General features: G+C 34.7%; 1 protein-coding gene across 1 annotated transcript; it reads right to left on the bottom strand.

The window, feature by feature from the left end:
• Positions 1–1983: 1983 nt before the first annotated feature.
• On the bottom strand, positions 1984–6097 carry LOC127104112 (uncharacterized mitochondrial protein AtMg00810-like). The gene is made up of 2 exons (XM_051041320.1): positions 5912–6097; positions 1984–2568 (listed from the first exon to the last, which is right to left on the bottom strand). Exons 1-2 carry the CDS (start codon positions 6095–6097, stop codon positions 1984–1986), a joined length of 771 nt encoding a protein of 256 aa, XP_050897277.1.
• Between the last annotated feature and the right edge of the window lie 21478 nt (positions 6098–27575).

The raw sequence follows: 27575 nt of genomic DNA, 5'->3' as shown, positions 1-27575 counted from the left end.
AATAATGACAAATAATTCAATGATTCAAGATCTATGAAGCTCCGACACGCCATTCACATGGTGTGTCACTGTGTCGGACACCGACACGTATTAGTCACATTTTTGAAGTGTCCAACGAAAAAAATTAAGTGTTGCAGAGACGGGTACGACACCTTATTTCAAATAAAGGACACGATCCAGTTCAAAAGATTCCAGGATTTATTTTATAAAAAAAGGCAAACTCAAAAAATTTAAAAATTTAAAAAATAAATAGGGTTTTAGCTTTCATATTCCACTTCTTTACTATAAAAACAACACAATTATGATTCCTTATTTTTTTATACTTCAGTGCTTTTGTCTCCACAAAATTCTTTTATCTTCTCTGGTTATTTTCATATTTGCACACCATTGCTTCGGTTTTCACAAGGTATATATATGAATATCAATTATCATGTTTGAAATATGTTTGAAAATGTTGAAAGAATTTTTGATTGTTTTATCTTAAATAAACATAAATTTTGCTTCTCACTTTAAACTATTTACAAATTCTGCCCATAAATTACATTATTATATTAATATATAAAACATGTATAGTCGTGTTCGTGTCCTATGCTATTTACATTAGCAAGTTTCTTGTGTCTGTGTTTGAATTCGGACTTCTTAGTTTAAGATTGAGAGAACAATGATATACATTAGTTTTAGTTTTAGTTTATAATACGCCATTGTAGTAGTGCTTTTTGGAACATTTAGTAAGTTTAACAACTATTATGTCGTTGTTTTAGTTTTAGTTTAACAACTATTATTATGATGTTTCTGTTTTCAAGCAATTTGATTAGTAAAGTGTAGCTAAATCATGTTTTTGGGTGGTCCCTTTGTTTATTTATTTAAGACTTGACCTTTGATTTGGTTTTAACCCTTAAATCAAAATTAACTTAAGTGACACCATGGATAAAAGTATTTGACACACTATTTATCATGAAATTAAAATCCGTTGGGTTTTATATAGGCATGCAAGCCTTAAGTCTAGGTGTACCTTCACTCAGCTACATCATGTATTAATTATGTTTTAAGGGATATAGCTGGTATTGGTCAAATTATGAATAGTCTAACCATAGTTTCTTACCTTGTCCTAGAATTATTAACTGGAAGGAGGAATATTTTGACACAAAAATTTGACACTGTATAGGGACACTGTCTAAAATACGTCCAATATAAACATTGATTTGATTGAAAGAGAAAGCTTGTTATTACCATTTGTTCTTTTGTTGGTTGTTGTATACATAGCTTGTTTAATTTTAGCATTTGAGTTAGTTCCTTATGATCATGGTCCCTTATGTTCCTTCTTTGAGGAACCGTGTCTTTCTGTAATTTTTGGGAAAAAGGTAATATTGTTGATTGGTATTTCACAATGTATTCTTGTTACAGACATTCTGAATTTTTCTTTTTGGTTTCATTTTATAGGCTTCAAGTGTTGATGTTATTAGGTTTTGCATTTTATATCTTTTTTCTTTCGACTTTAAATTTAATTTTGAATTCGCCTCGTTAAACCTTTGACATGTTTTCGAACACAAATATGTTCCCAAGGGAACAAATTGAAACGCGGTCGTTGTTTTCATACTAATTTGTGCGTGTGTGTGTCTTTACTGCATTTCCCTTTTGTTAATGCTTTCTCTATTGGTTTAAATCTTTGTTTCTCCATTGTGGTTGACCATGCTGTATTTAAAATTGATTTACGTCCAGTGCCTTAGTGAAAATATCAGCCAATTACTTCTCAGGGGCCACATGCTCAAGGGTAACTCAGTGGCCACATGCTCAAGGGTAACAACCTTGTCTTCAACAAGACCCCTGATAAAGTGATGACGGATGTCAATGTGCTTTGTCCTGCTGTGTTGAATAGGTTTTTTTGGAAATATTGATAGAACTCATGTTGTCACAATATAATGTCATGACATCTTGTTTGACATTATATTCTTTTAACATCTGATTCATTCAAATCAACTGAGATCAACTGCTTCTTGCTGCAATATACTCATCCTCAACAGTGGATAAGGATAAACAATTTTGCTTCTTGCTAAACCAAGATATAAGATTGTTCCTTAAGAAGAAGCAACCTCCTGAAATGCATTTCCTATCATCAATACTATCTGCCCAATCCGTATCATAATACCCTACAAGTATGAAATTAGATCCATGAGAGTATAACATGTCATAGTCACTTGTACCATTGATGTACTTCAGAATCCTCTTCACTTTATTGATGTGACTCATTTTAGGCACAACTTGATATCTTGTACAAACACCTACAACAAATGTGATGTCAGGTCTGCTAGCTGTAAGGTATAACAGGCTACCAATCATGTTCCTATACCGACTTTGATCCACATCAACACCTTTTTCATCTTTAGATAACTTCAAATGAGTAGGTGCAGGTGTCATCTTGTGACTAGCATTCTCCATACCAAACTTCTTCACTATGTTCTTGGCATGCTTACTTTGAGAGATTAAGATAGAATCATCCATCTGCTTCACTTGAAGACCAAGAAAACAGGTTAATTCACCAACAAGACCCATCTTAAATTCAGCTTTCATCTGCTTGACAAAATGTTGAACCATCTCACTTGACATTCCACCAAACACAATGTCATCCACATATATATGAGTAATCAGGAGTTTCCCATCATTCTCCTTAAGAAACAGGGGCTTGTCTATTCCTCATTTCCTGTAGCCATTATTGACAAGAAACTCTGTCAGTCTTTCATACCAAGCCCTATGAACTTGCTTTAGCTCATATAGAGTTTCTTTAATTTTAACACATGATTTGGAAAGTAGGATCTATGAATCCATTGGGTTATTCAACATACACCTCTTCATTTAAGTATCCATTCAAAAAGACACTTTTCACATCCATCTGAAATAGTTTGAACTTTAGTATACATGCACTCCTAACAACAATCTTATGGTTTCAAGACGAGCAACTGGAGAAAATGTCTCATCAAAATCTACTCCTTCAATTTGATTGTATCATTGAGCCACAAGTCTGACCTTATTTCTGGTGACAATACAAGTAACAACATTCACTTCCGCTCCCTCCCACTTGCCTAAGTTTTTGTGAAATAGGATTTAAAGATGATATATAAAGATGTCACTGAGATTTGGATAGTAATATGTACATGAGTCTTATGAAACATTATTTAAAGATGTCACTGAGATTTTGACAATTGTTGAGTTTCATTTTTAAATTTGGATATTTTGGTCTCTTTCAACCTATCTTTTTAATCATGAGATTTGGATAATTTGGTGTCTTTCACACATGGGGAGTAATATCTTTTATTTTTTGTGATAATTACCATTGAGTTGGTCAATATATGTTTTGAAATTTTCTAATAATTGGTTAGTGATTAATCTTTTAAGAGGGAATTATATGTCCTGGCAAGATATTAGCTAAATACTACTTAATGATATAGTTATGAGAGGACATTGGAATATGTGAATATTTCTAAGTTGGTTAATTAGTATTAGTTCACATTTTTCTATTATTCCTCTATAAATTTGATTACTCATTCATATTGACACGTTTATCTTGTGTTGTACAAGAAGATTACGTGAATCGTCTGACACAAGCCACACAAATAGATAATAATATGGATGGATCAGAAAAGCTGCAACTTTAAAAAGACGTTGTCGGGGGTAAGTCACAAAGCAGGTGTGATGGAGCTGCCCAAATAGCGGTCAACATACCATATGGAGTGTATTACTTGACACAAGTGACAGTTATAAACCATAATAGAGAAGTAAAAAACCAAGCCATTGAAGCTGCTAGAGATGAGGCTTCTGCAACACATGAAGATGTTGCATTAACTAATGTGCATGTAGACAAAGCTAAGGCGGAGACAAAAGAGTTGACAAGTAAATTTGAAAAACTAAAAAAGGTGTTTTCTATGTGGCAGTCGGATTAGGCGGGTCCTTCTACGGCTCCTTTTAGTGTCCATCATACTACTCACCACGATTACGAGTCTGAGGAGCAGTCGATCGATGAAGACAAAATGAGTGATAGATGATGAGTCAGAATCAGTTTGTCACAGGTTTGTTCTCATTGTTAAATTATGCATCTTTGTTAGTGAATTAGGAATAAGAGAGTTATATTTGATGATTTGTGGTTTTTATTCGAATTATTGATTCATGATTTTCGTCCATGTTTTCGAAGTTCAATATTCTGCATTAGAATTTATGGTGAAAATTTCTAAATTTTGTTTTCTATAGACATGAATGCTCATTGTAGCTTGATTGATTTACTGTGCGCTTTAATTTATGTGTGCTTCAATAATCATCATCATAATAATTCTATTGTTCTTCTACATTTTTGTTAGAATATTTATATAGATACTGTTATTTTTTTTCTCATCTAATCAGCAATGACAACTTATTAGATTATATTATTTCGTATGTTGAAGGGCTTAGCTGTGCATGCTATTATTCTGGAATGTTTCTATAGTATAAAACTATAATTACATATGATTAAATAGTTGGCAATCTGTAAATTCAATGATAAATTTTCTTACCTTCTGTAGCATTCTTTAAGTGAGTGTTTAATGTTATATAGTCAATCACATTGGAAAAATATGCAAATTTCATTCAAATGGATTAAAGTTATAGCATATATTTGCTTATATTGGGATTGGAAAAATCAAATGGATTGATTTATTTGGTTTTGTGCTGGTTCTTTTATGATGTTTTATGTTATACTGAATTTTAAAAGTTAACTTGATATTTATGGTAAATTGACACATACTATGTTAACTGCTTATAATTACAGTTTGCTGATAAGGCGTGATCAAGAGAAAAAAAAGCTTATTCTAAGATGTTTAATTAACGATCATGAGGTTTTGATGTTTGTGTATCTATGATATGAAACAATTTGATTTTTGTGGGGACCATGTCTGGTTAGATACATATTGAACACTTTCTGATTTTCTTTTAGAGATAGTCTAAAATATCAGATACATTGTATGTTTTTGAATTTATGCCTTGTAAACTGAATTTGTGATAGATATATTCTTATCACCATTTTGTTAAATTCTTTTGATTCTTATTAGTAAATTCCAGCGGCTATTGAAATGTACTTTTAAAAAAACATGAATCATGTGTTGCTATTTGGTTTTGTTAAAATACAAGAGACTAAGAGACATTTGAATAAACCGTGTGTTTTGAAAAGCACTACTGAGACTTTATTATATAGAGAGAGATTATAACTAATTACATGATATAGTCGATGTGGGACTATTCGATATACAAATATTCTTAATATTATATTTACAAATATCAACACTCCCCCTCAAGCTTTAGCATATAAGTTAAATGAACCAAGCTTGTTACATATATAATTAGTTCTGGGACTTCACAGAGATTTTGTAAACACGTCTGTCAATTGATCATTAGAGTTGACAAAGTTTGTGACGATGTCACCTGATTCGATTTTCTCTCTAACAAAGTGTCAGTCTATCTCAATATGTTTGGTCCTCTCATGGAAGACTGGATTTGAAGCAATGTGCAATGCGGCTTGATTATCACAAATAAGTGGCATTGGTCTTGCTTCTTCAATTTGAAGTTCCTTGAGCAACTGTTTTAACCAAATAAGTTCACATGTTGCCATTGCCATGGACCTATACTCTACCTCGGCGCTTGATCTTGCAACTACATTTTGTTTCTTACTTTTACAGGATATAAGGTTTCCTCCAACAAGTACACAATACCCAGAGGTGGATCGTCTACCAATGGGTGACCCTGCCCAATCAGCATCGGAGTATCCAACTATCTGAGTATGTCCTTTATTTTCATACACTAGACCTTTTCCTGGAGCATGTTTGATGTATCTCAGAATCCCAATAACAGCATCCATGTGTTCTTGACATGGGGAGTTTAAGAACTGACTTACCAGTTTAACTGCAAAAGAAATGTCTGGACGAGTGACTGTGAGATAATTCAACTTTCCAACCAATCTTCTATACCTTCCTGAGTCGGATAGAGGCTCCCCCTGATTGGGTAGTAGTTTGACACCTGGATCCATAGGAGTATCAGCTGGTTTAACATTCAACAAACTCGTTTCTTCCAAAATATCCATAGCATATTTTCGTTGAGAAATCACCAAACCATCTTTAGATTGGGCTACCTCAATACCCAAGAAATATCGAAGTTTACCAAGATCTTTTGTCTGAAATTAATTCGAGAGATGTTGCTTTAAAAGCTGGAGTATATCCTGCTGATCACTACCAGTTATGACAATATCATCTACATACACAATAAGATAAATACACCATTAGGCTGAGTGACGATAAAAAACAGAATGGTCAGCTTCATTCCGAACCATTCTAAACTGTTGTACTACAGTGCTGAATCTACCGAACCAAGCTCTCGGAGATTGCTTAAGACCATAAAGAGACCTGTGTAACCTACACACCATATTCGATGACTCCCCCTGAGCAACAAATCCAGGTGGTTTCTCCATATATACTTCTTCTTCAAGATCACCATGTAAAAAAGCATTTTTGATGTCAAGTTGATAAAGAGGCCAATGTTGAATGGCTGCAATGGCTAGAAGAAGTCTAATAGATGTCATCTTGCTACAGGCGAGAAGGTATCACTATAATCCAATCCAAAAATCTGAGTGTATCCTTTGGCTACCAAGCAAGCTTTAAATCGATCAATCTTATCATCTGGACCAACCTTCACTGTATAAAGCCAACGACAACCTACTAAAGATTTCCCATGGGGTAGACTGCTTTGAAGAGCACACATTTCATCAATCATTGCTTGCCTCCACTCAGGGTGAGACAATGCTTCACCTAGAGTTTTAGGAATAGAAATAGAAGACAAAGAAGACAAACAAGTATACTGCAAAGGGGAAAGACTATGATAACATAAATCAATATAATGTGGAGAAGGATTTCGTGTTTGACGTATACCTTTTTGAAGGGCAATAGGAAGATCAGACTCAGGTTGTAGGATCAGATCCGGTGATGGCGGAGGCGTCGGAAGAGAGTCTACAATAACCTCAGGGACATATATGACCTCAGGGACATGTATGACCTCAAGAACAAGAACAACAGGCGTTGGGTGACAACGCTGATATTTTAAAGTGGTCGAGAAGTGGATGGGTCAGGAGCCCTAGACTAATGAGGGATAATGGTAGGCGGGACATTAATAACTGTCAGAAAAGGTGTGGGAGTACTTTCTTGAATGGGTTCTAGAGTTTCGTGATTGGACTCAAAATATGGATCCGACTCGAAGAAGGTAACATCGGCCGATACTAGGTATCTTTGTAGAGTATGTGAATAACAACGATAATCTTTTTGGGATCGATGATAACCAAGAAAGACACACTTTAGTGATCGAGCTGAGAGTTTATCAAGACCAGGAGAGAGATTGTGTACAAAACATGTGGACCCGAAGACTCGGGGAGGAATTGTGAAAAAGGATTGAATGAGGGATTTTATTGTCAATGACATATGAGGGCATGCGATTTATAAGGTAACATGCCGTTAGCACAACATCCCCCCAGAACCAAAGTGGAACATTACCATGGAGAAGTAAGGTTCAAGTGGTTTCTACAAGATGTCGATTTTTGCGTTCAGTTACCCCATTTTGTTGAGGTGTGTGAGGGCAAGATGTTTGATGGAGAATACTGTTGCGTGACATGAAATTCTGAAATTGTTGGGATAAATATTCATGGGCATTGTCACTTCTTAAGGTACAGATAAACACACCGAATTGAGTTCTTATTTCTTGATAGAATTGTTCAAAAATAGAAAATAATTCAGATCTATTCTTCATTATAAATAACCACATGCAACGTGAAAAATCATCAATAAAGGTGACAAAATACCTAGACTCAAGAGTAGAGACAGTACGCGAAGGACCCCAAACGTCAGTGTTAACTAAAGCAAAAGGGGACGAAGCTCGTTTATTGACTCGATTGGGAAACTGGCCACGGGTGTGTTTCCCTAGTTGACACGACTCAATGTAAATTGGATACCTTCGATAAATTTGGCACCAACTTATGTAGTTTGGAAAGACTGGGATGACCTAACTGAGCATGGATAGTGAGTGGAGAATCTTTGGCTGAGCATGTCTGAGATGACACTGAGAGGTAATAAAGGCCTTGAGACTCACATATGACACCAATCGTCCGTCCCGAACTCCGATCCTGCAGGGTAACATTAATGTTAGTGAAGGTGACACTACAATCAAGAGAACGAGTTAAACGATTGATTGAAAGTAAATTAAATGGATAATTAGGTACATAGAGGACAAAAGTAACCGAGAGAGAAGGTAGAATTCGAACAGTACCAATCCCTTCGGATCGGGTTTGAGAACTATTGGCAGAAGTTATAGTAGGTAAGAAATCGGATGTAGAGAGAGAAGAGAAACGATTTTTATTACCGGTAACATGATCAGACGCACCAAAATCAAGGACCCAAGATCCAAGAGAAGATGATTGAGAGATACAAGCAGATGAATTACCAGTGTGTGCTACCGAAGCAGTAGAATATAAGTTCTGATAATTCTGATACCACCTGAGGAAATCATCGTAGTTTGGCTTAAAGTTATGAGGAGTAGCCATGAGTATCGAATCTGAAACAATTGCTCCATGAAGAGTTGAGCGGTGGAAAAATTGTCGGGATCGGCTATCGGACGTGCTGTCACGTGCGGAGGTTTCTACCAATGAAAAATGGGGAATTGCTGGATCGAAAGAGGCGCTTTTGCTGGTAGGTTACCGGAGAATTTTGAAAAGTGAGAGGCAAATCGGAGTGATGACACGGTTTGCAAATAAAATAAAATAATAATTCTCACAGGAAGACAGTGGGTCAACCGGGTAAAGCACGACAAAGAAATAATTTCCTCTTAGCAGACTCTAGATACCATGTTGAAATACAAGAGACTAAGAGACATTTGAATAAACCGTGTATTTTGAAAAGCATTGCGGAGACTTTATTATATATTGAGAGATTATAACTAATTACATGATATAGTCGATGTGGGACTATTCGATATACAATATATTTACAAATATCAACAGATTTGATGTGATATTACTATATCAATGAAATTAAAAACAGGTTATGGTAATATATCAATGCAGCAATCCATTATGGATTTAAACAGGTTTTAGTAAATCCTTAAAAGAGAAATTTAAAACAAGTTTCATCCCAACTAGGTTTTGGCCGGTAAAAAAAACTTTAGCATCAGCTAGGGCCGCCGCTAATGAATACACGTAGCAATATAAAGTCTTCTACAACCGACGCTACTTAACATGTACATGAAAGTTGGTGTAGGTCATAGCCACCGCTACAAGGATATAGATAGAATGTTAGTGTCGTGTATAGTCGACACTATATGTATAGCTAGATCTTGGCGCCGTATAAGGTTGGCACTAACTAAATGAAAACAACACAATAATGTCGCTAGAGATAGCGATACACTAATTATAATATTGACCATTGTGTAACACTAAACATGTTTGTACTATATTGTAGACTTTACATATTAATGTACTTATAGTGTTCTCTTTGAGCGACGCTATAATTAGCATCGGTTTAACACTACATCCTGCTTCCAGTTTTGAAGTGTGCGCCACAAAAACCAAAACACGAGACACTTGGTATAACACCAGGACATATCAGAGGCACACACAACAAAAATAAGTAGAAACCTAGCCTCATAAAAACACATAGAGAGAAATAAACTCTCACACTCCAAGCCTCCTTCAGAGAAGAAATTCTCTAAAACAAAATGTCAAGATATTATGTCTGACATCACATCAAGCACACAACAGCCTAAGCACAACCATATCAAACCTTCCTTGAATGCCATGATCAACAACATATAAATAACTCCCCCTTTCCCACAGGAAACATGCTCCCCCTTTAAGAAACAACCTTCACACAATGCACACAAGGCATCAAAAAAAGCATTAAAGAGCACAACTCTACACTATTTACTCCCCCTTTTTAGCCAGAATATGATAAACCAAACAGACATTCTTCAATGATAACAAAACAATAGAGAAAAGCAGTAGTAGAATTTGTGAGTTAGAGGTACAGACCATGACACACAAAGGTTCAATATTCAGGGAAAAGGTCTACAAAAAACATACAAAAACAAAAAGAAAAATAAACAGCTCAGATGCCAGCATAAGCATCTGATTCATCTGTAGAGGTAGCACCAGCAGCACCAACCTCTTCTTCCTCATCTCTTTCTTTAGCATCACCAACCACATTCTCATTAGGACTCTCTTTAGCCAAATATTTGATCAGTCTTTCAAGCCTGATACTCCTTTCAGTGTAGGTCTTGATAGTATCATCCAAAACTTTGTAGGTATCCTTTAATTCATCAACCAGACTAGTGTTGGAGGTTGAACTGGCATACTCTTTGTCAAATGTCAAGGCAATATATGGGAAATGTGTCCTGCAAATAACCTGTAATGAAGAGAAAGAGTTGATTCCCCCTTGCAAGCAACATCAACACTATTCGGGATATGTGGATGTTGACTAAGAATGATTCCACATATAAGTGAAGGAAATGCAATGGGCATCTTCACTGCACAAGTACCAACATGCTTCAATGTTTGTTCAAAAAAATAATTTCCAAAATCAAAGTTGGTCTTGATACCAACTACATAGATAAACTTCCCCAATCCAGTGACAATGGTTGATGTATGGTTTGTGGGAACGCAATTAGCAGCACCAATCTTGTGAAGGATTGCATACTTTACACTGAATTTTCCTGCTGGCAGCTTTCCTTTTCTAGGCCATTGTACAACCTATTTTACACTCATTTCTTTGCAAACCTGCAGGTCGTTCATCTTCACATCTGTCCATGTACATATTAATCACATTAGGTGAAAATTCCACACATTTCCTCTCACAAAAACTTTTCTAAATTCCTTGCTTTTATTGTGATCACAGTCAGCAAGGATGTTTACAATAAATTCCTTCACTAGAACTTCATAGCATTTTCCAAAGCCTGTAACACTTTTCATCAAACCTGTATGTTCAATGAGTTTCATAACTTCCTTGCACTCAAGTGAATCTTGTCCAAGTTCCCTTTCCAGAGCTAGCCTTCTCTGGTAAACAAATTTCCATCTCTCCATATTATCGACAGAGTGGAATGAGATATTATCTAAATGCGCCTCAGGAACATTCACACATATCTTTCTCATCACTACTTTCTTTCTTGGGTGATGTTCTGAACATCATGTTCAACATCATAATCAAAATCACTAAAAGAGATCTCATTCCTCTTCCTAGTAGGAGCCATAACTTTCCTCCACCTTTGGGTGGGATCAATAACAACTTTCTTCTTGGCAGTTTTAGAGGGTGTGCCTTCATTCATCACAACCTTACATCTTCTATTCTTCAGCCTCTTGGCAATGCCACAGGCCAGATTATTTGCAATGAGTTCTTCATTCGAGTTGAACTCATCAACATTCACAATGATAATGGATTTTTCTTTCCTTCTATCAGGGTTTTCCTCCTCATCAGACACATCCTGCTTCTCCTCGGTAGTCACAGACACAAGGTTATCAAGAGACACAACTTTTTATCAGACTCAGTTGAGATGAATTCATTATCAAAACCATCAATAGGGTTTTAAGGGATGATTTCAGCTGGATGCTCTGCTCGGACCAAGGATGTTGTAAATCCAGCACATCACCAAACCTAGCTTCCTTCAGAACAGTAGCCACTAACCTGCAGATACTTTTATTAATGGAATTTTTTTCAACCTCACTCACATTAGGATTTACCTTTTCCAATACAGATTAACCAGATGGTTCCACTATACTAACAGATTTTGACCCAATAACCTCTTTAGCAGGAGTATTGACATTAAATTCAACATTAGCAGATTGAATGGGTTAAACATAAAGACTTATCATAAAATTAGCTTTCTTGATAACAATAGATGGTTTGAGAGACTTACTCACAGCAGTTACCTTATCCTTCTTTGCAGATGGAGTTCTCGCCTTCTTTTGAACAGGGACAAATCATGGACCATTGACAAAGGAACTACATCAAGGACCATCTTGGAGGGGCCCACCATTGCAGTAGAGGAAGCAACCCTAGCTTTCAGGGGGATGAAGCTGAGTTGTCCTTTGAGACGCTGATGGGTGTTAAAGCAAATTGTTTCGACATCTTGAAAATATCTTGGAAGAGGATTTTTAGATGGAAATATGTAAGCACAAAGAAGAGGAAATTTCTGAGAATAACGTGAACTGAAACGACATAGTAGATGGAAATAAGGAGATATTGTGTTTGGAAACAAATTAGGAAAGTTTGAAATGATTTCCTTTGAGTAGCCTGTACCAATGCATGGAGGGAAGAGAAAGTTTTCATTGCATGCTTAAATAATAATAATTGTTATAATTTCTCAAAAATGAAAATTCCAAGTTCACCCCTTAATTATTCAAAGTGATTTGCGTCCAATGCCTTAGTGAAAATGTCAGCCAGTTACTTCTCAGTGGCCACATGTAATATCCCATATTCCCTTAAATGCTCAATTAGTTGTCAGTTGAGATCAATTGAGTACCTGCGTACTATATCTTTTGTTAGTTGTAACAATTAGAGCTCCTTTGTGCTCTAAATGTTGTCAATTGGGACCAATAGAGTAACCAGTGAACTCTGAAGGGATTAATTATTAATAAAGAGACAGACCAATATTAATAAGTATAATAGAGGACATTTTTGGTAACATTAATAATTGGTCAATTGGTGTTGGAAGATGAAATATCAATTGGGATATTTTGATTACTACTTAATATTATATATTATATATATTATATATGTAATGTATTATGTGTGGTAAAGGAAAGAAAAGAAGAAAGGATAAGAATAGAAGAAGAGAGAATGAGAGTTATCAGAAAGAAAAAGAAAGAGAGAAGAAGAAAAAGAGAAAGAAAGAGAGAAGAAGAAAAAGAGAAAGAAAGAGGAAAAGAAGAAAGAGAAAGAGGAAGAAGAGAAGAAGAGGAAGGAAGGAAGAAGATGGAAAATCATCTTCATCATCTCATCTTTATCATCACCAACTTCATCTTCTTCTACTAGGTGAGTTCTTAGATAGTTTTAGCCTTTGGGGGAAAATAATCTATATTTGTGGGGTTAGGGTTTGTGTGAATTTGTGATAAACTTGTTGTGTTCATACTCCCTATCCATGCTATGTGTTGATATCATGTTGATTGTTGTGGAAAAATCATGTTATGTGAAAATTGTAGGCAAAAATGGTATATGGAAAGGAAAATAAAAGAGGAGTTAATTAAGGAAAGAAGTTACTGAGAGAATTAATGGAAATTGGAATTTTTCCCATTTTTTAAGGTGTTAACCGGTTAACGGTATGAGGTAACCGATTAACACTGAAACAGAATTAAATTTTCTGTCTGAGCAGAATTTGTCACCAGTGGGGTTCGAACTCAGGACCTCCTTTGAACTGTACATGCCTTACCACTAGGCTAGAGAGGTTATTATTGAATGCTTATGCAATGAATAAATATTAATCTAAATCTTGATTAAGATAGATTAATGAATTAATTGAGCGTTATAACTCCGTTTTGGATGCGGACGGATGCATTAGTAAGATAATGAAAAAGGCTATTATTATGATATCATATTATTGTATATTATGTGTCTTACAAATTAAATGAATTATATTTATGATGGGTGTTAAACATGGTTGATATGGTTGATTGTGAAATAACATGACTAAAGATAACGTAAAGGACTATTATTATTGTTCCATGTTATAAAATAGTATGTGATTTATAAATGCCATGAATTTTATCATGATGAAATTAAATATTGTTGTTATGTGGAAGGTGAAATAACACGATTAAAAACCTTACAAAGATGAGTGAGGAAACCTAGAAGAATAATTTGATTAATAACCTAGAAAGATAATCTAGGTTATGGAACATGTGAGATGCATGTATGAGAATACGGTATTCATTCGTACGACGCTTATGTGAGGTCGTGGACGAATTGTTGCCATGATTGAGAATGAGACGCATTGTATGGAACATGCCATGTTATTATTTGTGTATTATTATTATTTGTGTATTATGGTGAATGAAGTCACCTATGATTGATGAATTTGTTATGGTTCGTGGAACCAATGTTTTGTGGAACCGATCATGTATTCAGAATGTGTGTTTTTCTGTGATGGTACACATCTCTATTGGTATGCTTAAACGTGTAAGCATTGGGATGTGGGACCAATGATTCGAGCCTCAATTGGGTTTGAGCCCCAACCATGGCGGACATGGGGGAAAGGTGGACACCTAAGTGGGTTAAAGTCCCATACGGTGAAAGATACTCAAAGTGGGTTAGAGTCCCATACGAGTGATGGTTCTTAAAAGTGGGTTAGAGTCCCATAGGGGAACCTGATATCCACCGCGAAAGTCGAATCATACGGACATGCGTGAACCAAGCCTTGGCCTAGACGTAGGTCCGGTTGGGGATCGATGTTGCGTGAATCTGAATAATGATCGTGGTTGAGTTATGAGAACTCAGATGCATGTTGCCATACAATTGCGAGTTAGTTCCCCATCGTTCAAGTCTTCGTTCCCTTGTTGACTTGAGTTGGATATGAGTTGAATATCGATTAGAATACCCTGTAGAGCCGAGTGGACCCATAGGATAGGAGAACTCACTGAGATTATTATCTCATCCCATCATTGTTGTTATTTTTCAGGTATTCTTTACAGGTTGGATCTAAGAGAAACTGTTATGGATGTTTCAAGGGTTGCTGTTCATTATGATCTTCCGCTGTGGAGTTGTGTGCAATGAAGATATTGTACATAGTTCTTAGATTTTTTATTGTTTAGGCATTATTGTATAACATGTTCCATTGATGTTTTAGTTTGGACATGTATACATATTGATGCCATTAGGCACTTATGTTGTGACAGTACCAAAATTTAACACTTGTATGATATTATTCTAGATATATATTATACGGGTTGTTACAGTTGGTATCAGAGCAGGTCGATTCTCGACCTAGCCTTGAAACATCATAAGTAAATCTATTCCTACCTCATATGTGTGTTTAGCCAACATGATTCTTAATATCACTGTATATAGTATTGGGCCTGATCAACCTAATGCTATGTGCATGGTAGGTAGGATCATGGTTGAGCGACCACGAGGACTCCGAAGTGTGGGTTGAACTTGTGCTTTGAGAATAGGCTCAAGCCAAGAGTTAGAAAGTAGGGAGAATCGGATAACCCGGTTGAAGTTTCAGAGGAGTTATGATTTGGGTATTATGGAATTGAAGAGTAGTGTATCATTCAAGCGATTCTGCGGTGTTAACAGAGTTGAGAAGTTGAGGATCTCTATTGGATGAATTGTCAGAATTTTGAGGAATGAGTGAATTTCTTAGTGGAGTAAGATATACTCACTAATATGGAATAGTATTGTGAATAATTCCGTATGGTAAAGTAGAAAGGATGGTTATGTTACGCATATGTCATAAGGTTTGGAAGTGAGGTAGTGTATCAGTGTTTCAGTTTCTAAGGCCACTAAAATATTTTAGAAGAACGAGAGTACTTAATGGAATATATATATTTGGGATGGTACCTTGTAAGTGGTTAAAGACTTGAGGGTTAAGGACGTTCAGTTTTGTTGGGAGCCTAAGGTAGTGGTGAAGTCTAAGGAGAGACTCGAGGACATGGTTGGTTATTCCAAGTGAAACATGTATAGACCAAATGGAAGCTAGAAGATAAACCAAGTATATCCAGTCTTAGAAGGGAGATCGGGTTCAAGATAGCTAGTCAGAGGTTTAGTGTTAGTGAGCAACTGTAATGGAATGATGAGTTACCTAAGGATCAATTATAAGAGTTTGTGTTGGAATGAGATAACGCCCATTATATAGTAATGGAAGCTCCAATGGGTTTTGGTTGTATGAGAACTGATTGAGGATAAGGGCAATTAAGTTGGATTTAAGGACTTCTAGTAGAATGGTTTTTGTAATTGGAACGGAGAGAATTACCATAGGGAGACAAGTGAACACCGAGTGCGGAAGTAGTGTGGATTTTGCAATACAACTGTTGCAATGGGGCACATTTTAGATAGAGGCGCAATGGGACCATTAAGATTCATTAAGACAAAGTTATGGGCGTGTAGTTGATGATTGTTCACATCGAGGATTTCTAGAGTATGTAGTGTGTAACACTCGAGGTCGGAGAGGCCAAAGAGTGGTTACATGTAACATCCGAGGGCGATGGAGTGGCTGTCGATGCATGATGCATGACAATGAGACACTCCTAGCAGCTTCCAGGGGAAAAACCGAATTCACATCGGAATGAGAGGGATCCTGAGGATGTGCAGGTATGAGACTACATGGTTGAAAGAAGGCTTATAAGGATTAATTGGTACTACCTATATCAACAAGATACATCTTCTTTTCGGTATCCTAATCAATAAGAACTCCATAGTTAAGCGTGCTTGACTTGGAGTAGTATTGGGATGGGTGACCTTCTGGGAAGTTTCCTGAAAAGCGTGCGAGTGAGGACAAAACATGTTGAAAAAGGCCCGTGTTGATTTGTGGGGTTAGTTGATAATCCTGAAAGCAGTCTGGGGTGTTACATAGTGGAATAGAGGAAGTTAGACCTTGGTGTTAAGAGAAGTATGTGATAGAAGTATTATGGTCACAAGTAAGTGTAGTGGATTCCTTGTCTTGAGATGGATGTAAGTAACATACATTTTGTTGAGCAGTGAGTCTTGTATTCTAAGAGGTTGAGTTGATGATAGACAATGAAAGATAAGCTAAGCTGGAGCATATGGACTAAGTGTAGGATGTTGAATATGTTATGTTGTAAGAGCTTATTGGGGGACAATGAGGATTGTCCGTAGCAAGTCATCTAGACAAGTAACCCCAGTATGATGAAGGGAGTAGTAGGTATTGGTTTCGAAGAAAATTCCAATCATAAGCGTGTGGCAATGATAAGGTTCATCTTAAGTGCATTTTATTTGGATTGAAAGAGTAATATTGGCTTATTGGAAGTCTGGTTGTTATTTATCTCCTTGAGAAGTATTTGGTTGGTTGGTTAGTCGCAGAGTATAAACATTCACACCGTGTTGGAGCTAAGGATGTCCTAAATGTCATAAGTGTACCGTGGTGGATGTACAAATTGAGGATGGAGTTGCAAGTCACCACAAGTCAGATCGGTAGTTTTGAGATTGGGATTTCTGAAGGTGTAGTGCGTAGTTTGTCATCTGAGGAGATACCATGGAAGTCAGACATGTGGGAAAACCAACTTAGTAGACCATACTCAGTTTAAGTAAGTCTGGGAAGTACCACTATTATGATTATGAATAACTATACGGAACAGACTTGGAAGAGACCTACTAAGCGGTGATCTGGAAGAGATTAGATAGGTATGTGGTATAGATATTGATAAGGTGTGAAGTGGTTGGTCATGGTATGAAATTGATTAATTCATTTGGATTCATAGCCTTAGATGTAGACTCCCTGAGAATGGTGATGGATGTGTACGATGATACTTTACCCTATTGGAAGGATTCATGAGTTATACTTCCCAGGAGGAACGAGAATCAGTTATTCCTACGGTTAAACATGTAACTCGGATGGTATGTTAGTAAGAGCATGAGCTAAGGTTATGGAAGATGGGACAAAATGATTGAGATGAATGATTTTGGATACAAGTGAAATGTTATCTCTAGATGTGTATGGAATATTTTGTGTGACTCTACGAGATGTATGGACACTCATAGTTATGTTCTAGATTGCTTAAGTTCCTTAGAAGTGGTGTTTTGTTGATAATTTAAAGTTCCTTGACGGTGTTACTTTGTTATTGGCCGAGATTATGTGTCGAGAGGAATATTGAATGAATCAAAACCCTATGAGAGGATTTGATATGGAATATAGTAACCAGAACCAGACGTTGTCAAACTGGTTTGGTTTAGCTACATCGAACACATGATGAACTTAGATGTTCTACGTTTCATGGTTGTAGTAATGTAACCCCTGGATACCTATCTTTTGAAGAGTGTTGGTCTTATTCTACACTTTTGTGAGTCATCAAGGAAGTTATTCTACTAATGGAGGTCGGTAAGGTTCTAGTACCATTTTGGGTAGTAGGCACCCTGAAAGGTAAGTGTGTTTCTTTGAAGATTGTTAGCTAAACAGTAGTGCCTAGGAATCCCAGGTGTTCCACTATTGGAATCAGAGTATCACAATGGAGGGTGACGAGAGAAAGAGCCCAATCAAGTCTATGGGGATCAGGGAGATAGTAACTCGTAAGAATGAAGGTAAGGATGAGAGTAAGACAATCTCGTGCTAATGGTTCTATCTCATTGGAGTAGTACGAGAGAAGGGAAGCAGTAGGAGTAAGGGCTTGTAGCATACATTATCAGATCAAGTGAAGTTGATGAGATTATCGGTGGATGGATTACAAGTTTGTCACATTTGTTGAAGGAATAATAAGGGAAGAGTAGTCAATATTGTGTGTGGTTAAGGAATCAATAAATTTTCTTATGAAGAATTAATGAGTATTGATTAACCAAGTCCAGATAAGATGTTGTAATTATGTTTTGTGTAACTTAGTACAAGGAAGGGAAGTCGTGGTTTCCGGGAAGAAAGTGACCCACTAATGTTGAGCGGTATATAAGAGGAATTAAGTGAGAGCAAGTTTAAATGTTAATCCAGTATTAGAATGAGATTGTGATGGAAATAAAGAAGTTTCAAGAGTTCATGAAAGAAGGAAAATTTGTCAGCAAAGATAAGTTAGAAGAATAAGTATGTCCGAGACTTGAAATCGAAGAGAAGTCAAGTGTTGATCTAAGATGTTGATGAAAGGTTTGTTGGTTTGCTGAGTGAAGGAAATTCGGGGGCGAATTTCAATTTAAGGGGGGAGAATGTAATATCCCATATTCCCTTAAATGCTCAATTAGTTGTCAGTTGAGATCAATTGAGTACCTGTGTACTATATCTTTTGTTAGTTGTAACAATTAGAGCTCCTTTGTGCTCTAAATGTTGTCAATTGGGACCAATAGAGTAACCAGTGAACTCTGAAGGGATTAATTATTAATAAGAGACAGACCAATATTAATAAGTATAATAGAGGACATTTTTGGTAACATTAATAATTGGTCAATTGGTGTTGGAAGATGAAATATCAATTGGGATATTTTGATTACTACTTAATATTATATATTATATATATTATATATGTAATGTATTATGTGTGGTAAAGGAAAGAAAAGAAGAAAGGATAAGAATAGAAGAAGAGAGAATGAGAGTTATCAGAAAGAAAAAGAAAGAGAGAAGAAAAAAAGAAAAGAAAGAGAGAAGAAGAAAAGAGAAAGAAAGAGGAAAGAAGAAGAGAAAGAGGAAGAAGAGAAGAAGAGGAGGAAGGAAGAAGATGGAAAATCATCTTCATCATCTCATCTTTATCATCGCCAACTTCATCTTCTTCTACTAGGTGAGTTCTTAGATAGTTTTAGCCTTTGGGGGAAAATAATCTATATTTGTGGGGTTAGGGTTTGTGTGAATTTGTGATAAACTTGTTGTGTTCATACTCCCTATCCATGCTATGTGTTGATATCATGTTGATTGTTGTGGAAAAATCATGTTATGTGAAAATTGTAGGCAAAAATGGTATATGGAAGGAAAATAAAAGAGGAGTTAATTAAGGAAAGAAGTTACTGAGAGAATTAATGGAAATTGGAATTTTTCCCATTTTTTAAGGTGTTAACCGGTTAACGGTATGAGGTTAACCGGTTGTCAATTGGGACCAATAGAGTAACCAGTGAACTCCGAAGGGATTAATTATTATAAAGAGACAGACCAATATTAATAAGTATAATAGAGGACATTTTGGTAACATTAATAATTGGTCAATTGGTGTTGGAAGATGAAATATCAATTGGGATATTTTGATTACTACTTAATATTATATATTATATATTTATATATGTAATGTATTATGTGTGGTAAAGGAAAGAAAAGAAGAAAGGATAAGAATAGAAGAAGAGAGAATGAGAGTTTATCAGAAAGAAAAAGAAAGAGAGAAAGACAAAAGAGAAAGACAGAGAGAAAGAAAAAAGAGAAAGAAAGAGGAAAGAAGAAAGAGAAAGAGGAAGAAGAGAAGAAGAGGAAGGAAGGAAGAAGATGGAAAATCATCTTCATCATCTCATCTTTATCATCACCACTTCATCTTCTTCTACTAGGTGAGTTCTTAGATAGTTTTAGCCTTTGGGGAAATAATCTATATTTGTGGGGTTAGGGTTGTGTGAATTTGATAAACTTGTTGTGTTCATACTCCCTATCCATGCTATGTGTTGATATCATGTTGATTGTTGTGGAAAAATCATGTTATGTGAAATTGTAGGCAAAATGGTATATGGAAAGGAAAATAAAAGAGGAGTTAATTAAGGAAAGAAGTTACTGAGAGAATTAATGGAAATTGGAATTTTTCCCCATTTTTTAAGGTGTTAACCGGTTAACGGTATGAGGTAACCGGTTGTCAATTGGGACCAATAGAGTAACCAGTGAACTCTGAAGGGATTAATTATTATAAAGAGACAGACCAATATTAATAAGTATAATAGAGGACATTTTTGGTAACATTAATAATTGGTCAATTGGGGTTGGAAGATGAAATATCAATTGGGATATTTTGATTACTACTTAATATTATATATTATATATATTATATATGTAATGTATTATGTGTGGTAAGGAAAGAAAAAGAAGAGGATAAGAATAGAAGAGAATAATGAGAGTTATCAGAAAGAAAAGAAAGAGAGAAGAAGAAAAAGAAAGAAAGAGAGAAGAAAAGAGAAAGAAAGAGGAAAAGAAGAAAGAGAAGAGGAAGAAGAGAGAAGAGGAGGAAGGAAGAAGATGGAAAATCATCTTCATCATCTCATCTTTATCATCGCCAACTTCATCTTCTTCTACTAGGTGAGTTCTTAGATAGTTTTAGCCTTTGGGGGAAAATAATCTATATTTGTGGGGTTGGGTTTGTGTGAATTTGTGATAAACTTGTTGTGTTCATACTCCCTATCCATGCTATGTGTTGATATCATGTTGATTGTTGTGGAAAAATCATGTTATGTGAAAATTGTAGGCAAAAATGGTATATGGAAAGAAAATAAAAGAGGAGTTAATTAAGGAAAGAAGTTACTGAGAGAATTAATGGAAATTGGAATTTTTCCCCATTTTTAAGGTGTTAACCGTTAACGGTATGAGGTAACCGGTTGTCAATTGGGACCAATAGAGTAACCAGTGAACTCTGAAGGGATTAATTATTAATAAAGAGACAGACCAATATTAATAAGTATAATAGAGGACATTTTGGTAACATTAATAATTGGTCAATTGGTGTTGGAAGATGAAATATCAATTGGGATATTTTGATTACTACTTAATATATATTTATATATATTATATATGTAATGTATTATGTGTGGTAAAGGAAAGAAAAGAAGAAAGGATAAGAATAGAAGAAGAGAAATGAGAGTTATCAGAAAGAAAAGAAAGAGAGAAGAAGAAAAAGGAAGAAAGAGGAAAGAAGAAAGAGAAAGAGGAAGAAGAGAAGAAGGAAGGAAGGAAGAAGATGGAAAATCATCTTCATCATCTCATCTTTATCATCACCAACTTCATCTTCTTCTACTAGGTGATTTCTTAGATAGTTTTAGCCTTTGGGGGAAATAATCTATATTTGTGGGGTTAGGGTTTGTGTGAATTTGTGATAAACTTGTTGTGTTCATACTCCCTATCCATGCTATGTGTTGATATCATGTTGATTGTTGTGGAAAAATCATGTTATGTGAAAATTGTAGGCAAAAATGGTATATGGAAAGGAAAATAAAGAGGAGTTAATTAAGGAAAGAAGTTACTGAGAGAATTAATGGAAATTGGAATTTTTCCCATTTTTTAAGGTGTTAACCGGTTAACGGTATGAGGTAACCGGTTGTCAATTGGGACCAATAGAGTAACCAGTGAACTCTGAAGGGATTAATTATTAATAAAGAGACAGACCAATATTAATAAGTATAATAGAGGACATTTTTGGTAACATTAATAATTGGTCAATTGGTGTTGGAAGATGAAATATCAATTGGGATATTTTGATTACTACTTAATATTATATATTATATATATTATATATGTAATGTATTATGTGTGGTAAAGGAAAGAAAAGAAGAAAGGATAAGAATAGAAGAAGAGAGAATGAGAGTTATCAGAAAGAAAAAGAAAGAGAGAAGAAGAAAAAGAGAAAGAAAGAGAGAAGAAGAAAAAGAGAAAGAAAGAGGAAAAGAAGAAAGAGAAAGAGGAAGAAGAGAAGAAGAGGAAGGAAGGAAGAAGATGGAAAATCATCTTCATCATCTCATCTTTATCATCACCAACTTCATCTTCTTCTACTAGGTGAGTTCTTAGATAGTTTTAGCCTTTGGGGGAAAATAATCTATATTTGTGGGGTTAGGGTTTGTGTGAATTTGTGATAAACTTGTTGTGTTCATACTCCCTATCCATGCTATGTGTTGATATCATGTTGATTGTTGTGGAAAAATCATGTTATGTGAAATTGTAGGCAAAAATGGTATATGGAAAGGAAAATAAAAGAGGAGTTAATTAAGGAAAGAAGTTACTGAGAGAATTAATGGAAATTGGAATTTTTCCCATTTTTTAAGGTGTTAACCGGTTAACGGTATGAGGTAACCGGTTGTCAATTGGGACCAATAGAGTAACCAGTGAACTCTGAAGGGATTAATTATTAATAAAGAGACAGACCAATATTAATAAGTATAATAGAGGACATTTTTGGTAACATTAATAATTGGTCAATTGGTGTTGGAAGATGAAATATCAATTGGGATATTTTGATTACTACTTATATTATATATTATATATATTATATTTGTAATGTATTATGTGTGGTAAAGGAAAGAAAAGAAGAAAGGATAAGAATAGAAGAAGAGAGAATGAGAGTTATCAGAAAGAAAAAGAAAGAGAGAAAGAAAAAGAAAAGAAAGAGAGAAGAAGAAAAGAGAAAGAAAGAGGAAAAGAAGAAAGAGAAAGAGGAAGAAGAAAGAAGGAGGAAGGAAGAAGATGGAAAATCATCTTCATCATCTCATCTTTATCATCACCAACTTCATCTTCTTCTACTAGGTGAGTTCTTAGATAGTTTTAGCCTTTGGGGGAAATAATCTATATTTGTGGGTTTAGGTTTGTGTGAATTTGTGATAAACTTGTTGTGTTCATACTCCCTATCCATGCTATGTGTTGATATCATGTTGATTGTTGTGGAAAAATCATGTTATGTGAAAATTGTAGGCAAAAATGGTATATGGAAAGGAAATAAAAGAGGAGTTAATTAAGGAAAGAAGTTACTGAGAGAATTAATGAAATTGGAATTTTTCCCATTTTTTAAGGTGTTAACCGGTTAACGGTATGAGGTAACCGGTTGTCAATTGGGACCAATAGAGTAACCAGTGAACTCTGAAGGGATTAATTATTAATAAAGAGACAGACCAATATTAATAAGTATAATAGAGGACATTTTTGGTAACATTAATAATTGGTCAATTGGTGTTGGAAGATGAAATATCAATTGGGATATTTTGATTACTACTTAATATTATATATTTATATATTATATATGTAATGTATTATGTGTGGTAAAGGAAAGAAAAGAAGAAAGGATAAGAATAGAAGAAGAGAGAATGAGAGTTATCAGAAAGAAAAAGAAAGAGAGAAGAAGAAAAAGAGAAAGAAAGAGAGAAGAAGAAAAAGAGAAAGAAAGAGAAAAGAAGAAAGAGAAAGAGAAGAAGAGAGAAGAGGAAGGAAGGAAGAAGATGGAAAATCATCTTCATCATCTCATCTTTATCATCACCAACTTCATCTTCTTCTACTAGGTGAGTTCTTAGATAGTTTTAGCCTTTGGGGGAAATAATCTATATTTGTGGGGTTAGGGTTTGTGTGAATTTGTGATAAACTTGTTGTGTTCATACTCCCTATCCATGCTATGTGTTGATATCATGTTGATTGTTGTGGAAAAATCATGTTATGTGAAAATTGTAGGCAAAAATGGTATATGGAAAGGAAAATAAAAGAGGAGTTAATTAAGGAAAGAAGTTACTGAGAGAATTAATGGAAATTGGAATTTTTCCCATTTTTTAAGGTGTTAACCGGTTAACGGTATGAGGTAACCGGTTGTCAATTGGGACCAATAGAGTAACCAGTGAACTCTGAAGGGATTAATTATTAATAAAGAGACAGACCAATATTAATAAGTATAATAGAGGACATTTTTGGTAACATTAATAATTGGTCAATTGGTGTTGGAAGATGAAATATCAATTGGGATATTTTGATTACTACTTAATATTATATATATATATATTATATATGTAATGTATTATGTGTGGTAAAGGAAAGAAAAGAAAAAGGATAAGAATAGAAGAAGAGAGAATGAGAGTTATCAGAAGAAAAAGAAAGAGAGAAGAAGAAAGAGAAAGAAAGAGAGAAGAAGAAAAAGAAAGAAAGGGAAAAGAAGAAAGAGAAAAGGAGAAGAGAAGAAGAGGAAGGAAGGAAGAAGATGGAAAATCATCTTCATCATCTCATCTTTATCATCACCAACTTCATCTTCTTCTACTAGGTGAGTTCTTAGATAGTTTTAGCCTTTGGGGGAAAATAATCTATATTTGTGGGGTTAGGGTTTGTGTGAATTTGTGATAAACTTGTTGTGTTCATACTCCCTATCCATGCTATGTGTTGATATCATGTTGATTGTTGTGGAAAAATCATGTTATGTGAAAATTGTAGGCAAAAATGGTATATGGAAAGAAAATAAAAGAGGAGTTAATTAAGGAAAGAAGTTACTGAGAGAATTAATGGAAATTGGAATTTTTCCCATTTTTTAAGGTGTTAACCGGTTAACGGTATGAGGTAACCGGTTGTCAATTGGGACCAATAGAGTAACCAGTGAACTCTGAAGGGATTAATTATTAATAAAGAGACAGACCAATATTAATAAGTATAATAGAGGACATTTTTGGTAACATTAATAATTGGTCAATTGGTGTTGGAAGATGAAATATCAATTGGGATATTTTGATTACTACTTAATATTATATATATTATATATTATATATGTAATGTATTATGTGTGGTAAAGGAAAGAAAAGAAGAAAGGATAAGAATAGAAGAAGAGAGAATGAGAGTTATCAGAAGGAAAAAGAAAGAGAGAAGAAGAAAAAGAGAAAGAAAGAGAGAAGAAGAAAAAGAGAAAGAAAGAGGAAAGAAGAAAGAGAAGAGGAAGAAGAGAGAAGAGGAGGAAGGAAGAAGATGGAAAATCATCTTCATCATCTCATCTTTATCATCACCAACTTCATCTTCTTCTACTAGGTGAGTTCTTAGATAGTTTTAGCCTTTGGGGGAAAATAATCTATATTTGGGGTTAGGGTTTGTGTGAATTTGTGATAAACTTGTTGTGTTCATACTCCCTATCCATGCTATGTGTTGATATCATGTTGATTGTTGTGGAAAAATCATGTTATGTGAAAATTGTAGGCAAAATGGTATATGGAAAGGAAAATAAAAGAGGAGTTAATTAAGGAAAGAAGTTACTGAGAGAATTAATGGAAATTGGAATTTTTCCCATTTTTTAAGGTGTTAACCGTTAACGGTATGAGGTAACCGGTTGTCAATTGGGACCAATAGAGTAACCAGTGAACTCTGAAGGATTAATTATTAATAAAGAGACAGACCAATATTAATAAGTATAATAGAGGACATTTTTGGTAACATTAATAATTGGTCAATTGGTGTTGGAAGATGAAATATCAATTGGGATATTTTGATTACTACTTAATATTATATATTATATATATTATATGTAATGTATTATGTGTGGTAAAGGAAAGAAAAGAAGAAAGGATAAGAATAGAAGAAGAGAGAATGAGAGTTATCAGAAAGAAAAAAGAGAGAAGAAGAAAAAGAGAAAGAAAGAGAGAAGAAGAAAAGAGAAAGAAAGAGGAAAGAAGAAAGAGAAAGAGGAAGAAGAGAAGAATAGGAAGGAAGGAAAGATGGAAAATCATCTTCATCATCTCATCTTTATCATCACCAACTTCATCTTCTTCTACTAGGTGAGTTCTTAGATAGTTTTAGCCTTTGGGGGAAAATAATCTATATTTGTGGGGTTAGGGTTTGTGTGAATTTGTGATAAACTTGTTGTGTTCATACTCCCTATCCATGCTATGTGTTGATATCATGTTGATTGTTGTGGAAAAATCATGTTATGTGAAAATTGTAGGCAAAAATGGTATATGGAAAGGAAAATAAAAGAGGAGTTAATTAAGGAAAGAAGTTACTGAGAGAATTAATGGAAATTGGAAAATTTCCCATTTTTTAAGGTGTTAACCGGTTAACGGTATGAGGTAACCGGTTGTCAATTGGGACCAATAGAGTAACCAGTGAACTCTGAAGGGATTAATTATTAATAAAGAGACAGACCAATATTAATAAGTATAATAGAGGACATTTTTGGTAACATTAATAATTGGTCAATTGGTGTTGGAAGATGAAATATCAATTGGGATATTTTGATTACTACTTAATATTATATATATATATTATATATGTAATGTATTATGTGTGGTAAAGGAAAGAAAGAAGAAAGGATAAGAATAGAAGAAGAGAGAATGAGAGTTATCAGAAAGAAAAAGAAAGAGAGAAGAAGAAAAAAGAAAGAAGAGAGAAGAAGAAAAAGAGAAAGAAAGAGGAAAGAGAAAGAGAGAGAAGAAGAGAAGAAGAGGAAGGAAGGAAGAAGATGGAAAATCATCTTCATCATCTCATCTTTATCATCACCAACTTCATCTTCTTCTACTAGGTGAGTTCTTAGATAGTTTTAGCCTTTGGGGGAAAATAATCTATATTTGTGGGGTTAGGGTTTGTGTGAATTTGTGATAAACTTGTTGTGTTCATACTCCCTATCCATGCTATGTGTTGATATCATGTTGATTGTTGTGGAAAAATCATGTTATGTGAAAATTGTAGGCAAAAATGGTATATGGAAAGGAAAATAAAAGAGGAGTTAATTAAGGAAAGAAGTTACTGAGAGAATTAATGGAAATTGGAATTTTTCCCATTTTTTAAGGTGTTAACCGTTAACGGTATGAGGTAACCGGTTGTCAATTGGGACCAATAGAGTAACCAGTGAACTCTGAAGGGATTAATTATTAATAAAGAGACAGACCAATATTAATAAGTATAATAGAGGACATTTTTGGTAACATTAATAATTGGTCAATTGGTGTTGGAAGATGAAATATCAATTGGGATATTTTGATTACTACTTAATATTATATATTATATATATTATATATGTAATGTATTATGTGTGGTAAAGGAAAGAAAAGAAGAAAGGATAAGAATAGAAGAAGAGAGAATGAGAGTTATCAGAAAGAAAAAGAAAGAGGAAAAGAAAAAGAGAAAGAAAAAGGAAGAAAGAGAAAAGAAGAAGAGAAAGAAGAGGAAGGAAGGAAGAAGATGGAAAATCATCTTCATCATCTCATCTTTATCATCACCAA

Source organism: Lathyrus oleraceus, chromosome 7, assembly GCF_024323335.1.
Source record: "Lathyrus oleraceus cultivar Zhongwan6 chromosome 7, CAAS_Psat_ZW6_1.0, whole genome shotgun sequence".
In the NCBI taxonomy this organism is placed as follows: Eukaryota; Viridiplantae; Streptophyta; class Magnoliopsida; order Fabales; family Fabaceae; genus Lathyrus; species Lathyrus oleraceus.
The sequence above is the reverse complement of the archived record's forward strand: the minus strand, read 5'-3'. Positions and strand labels throughout refer to the sequence as shown.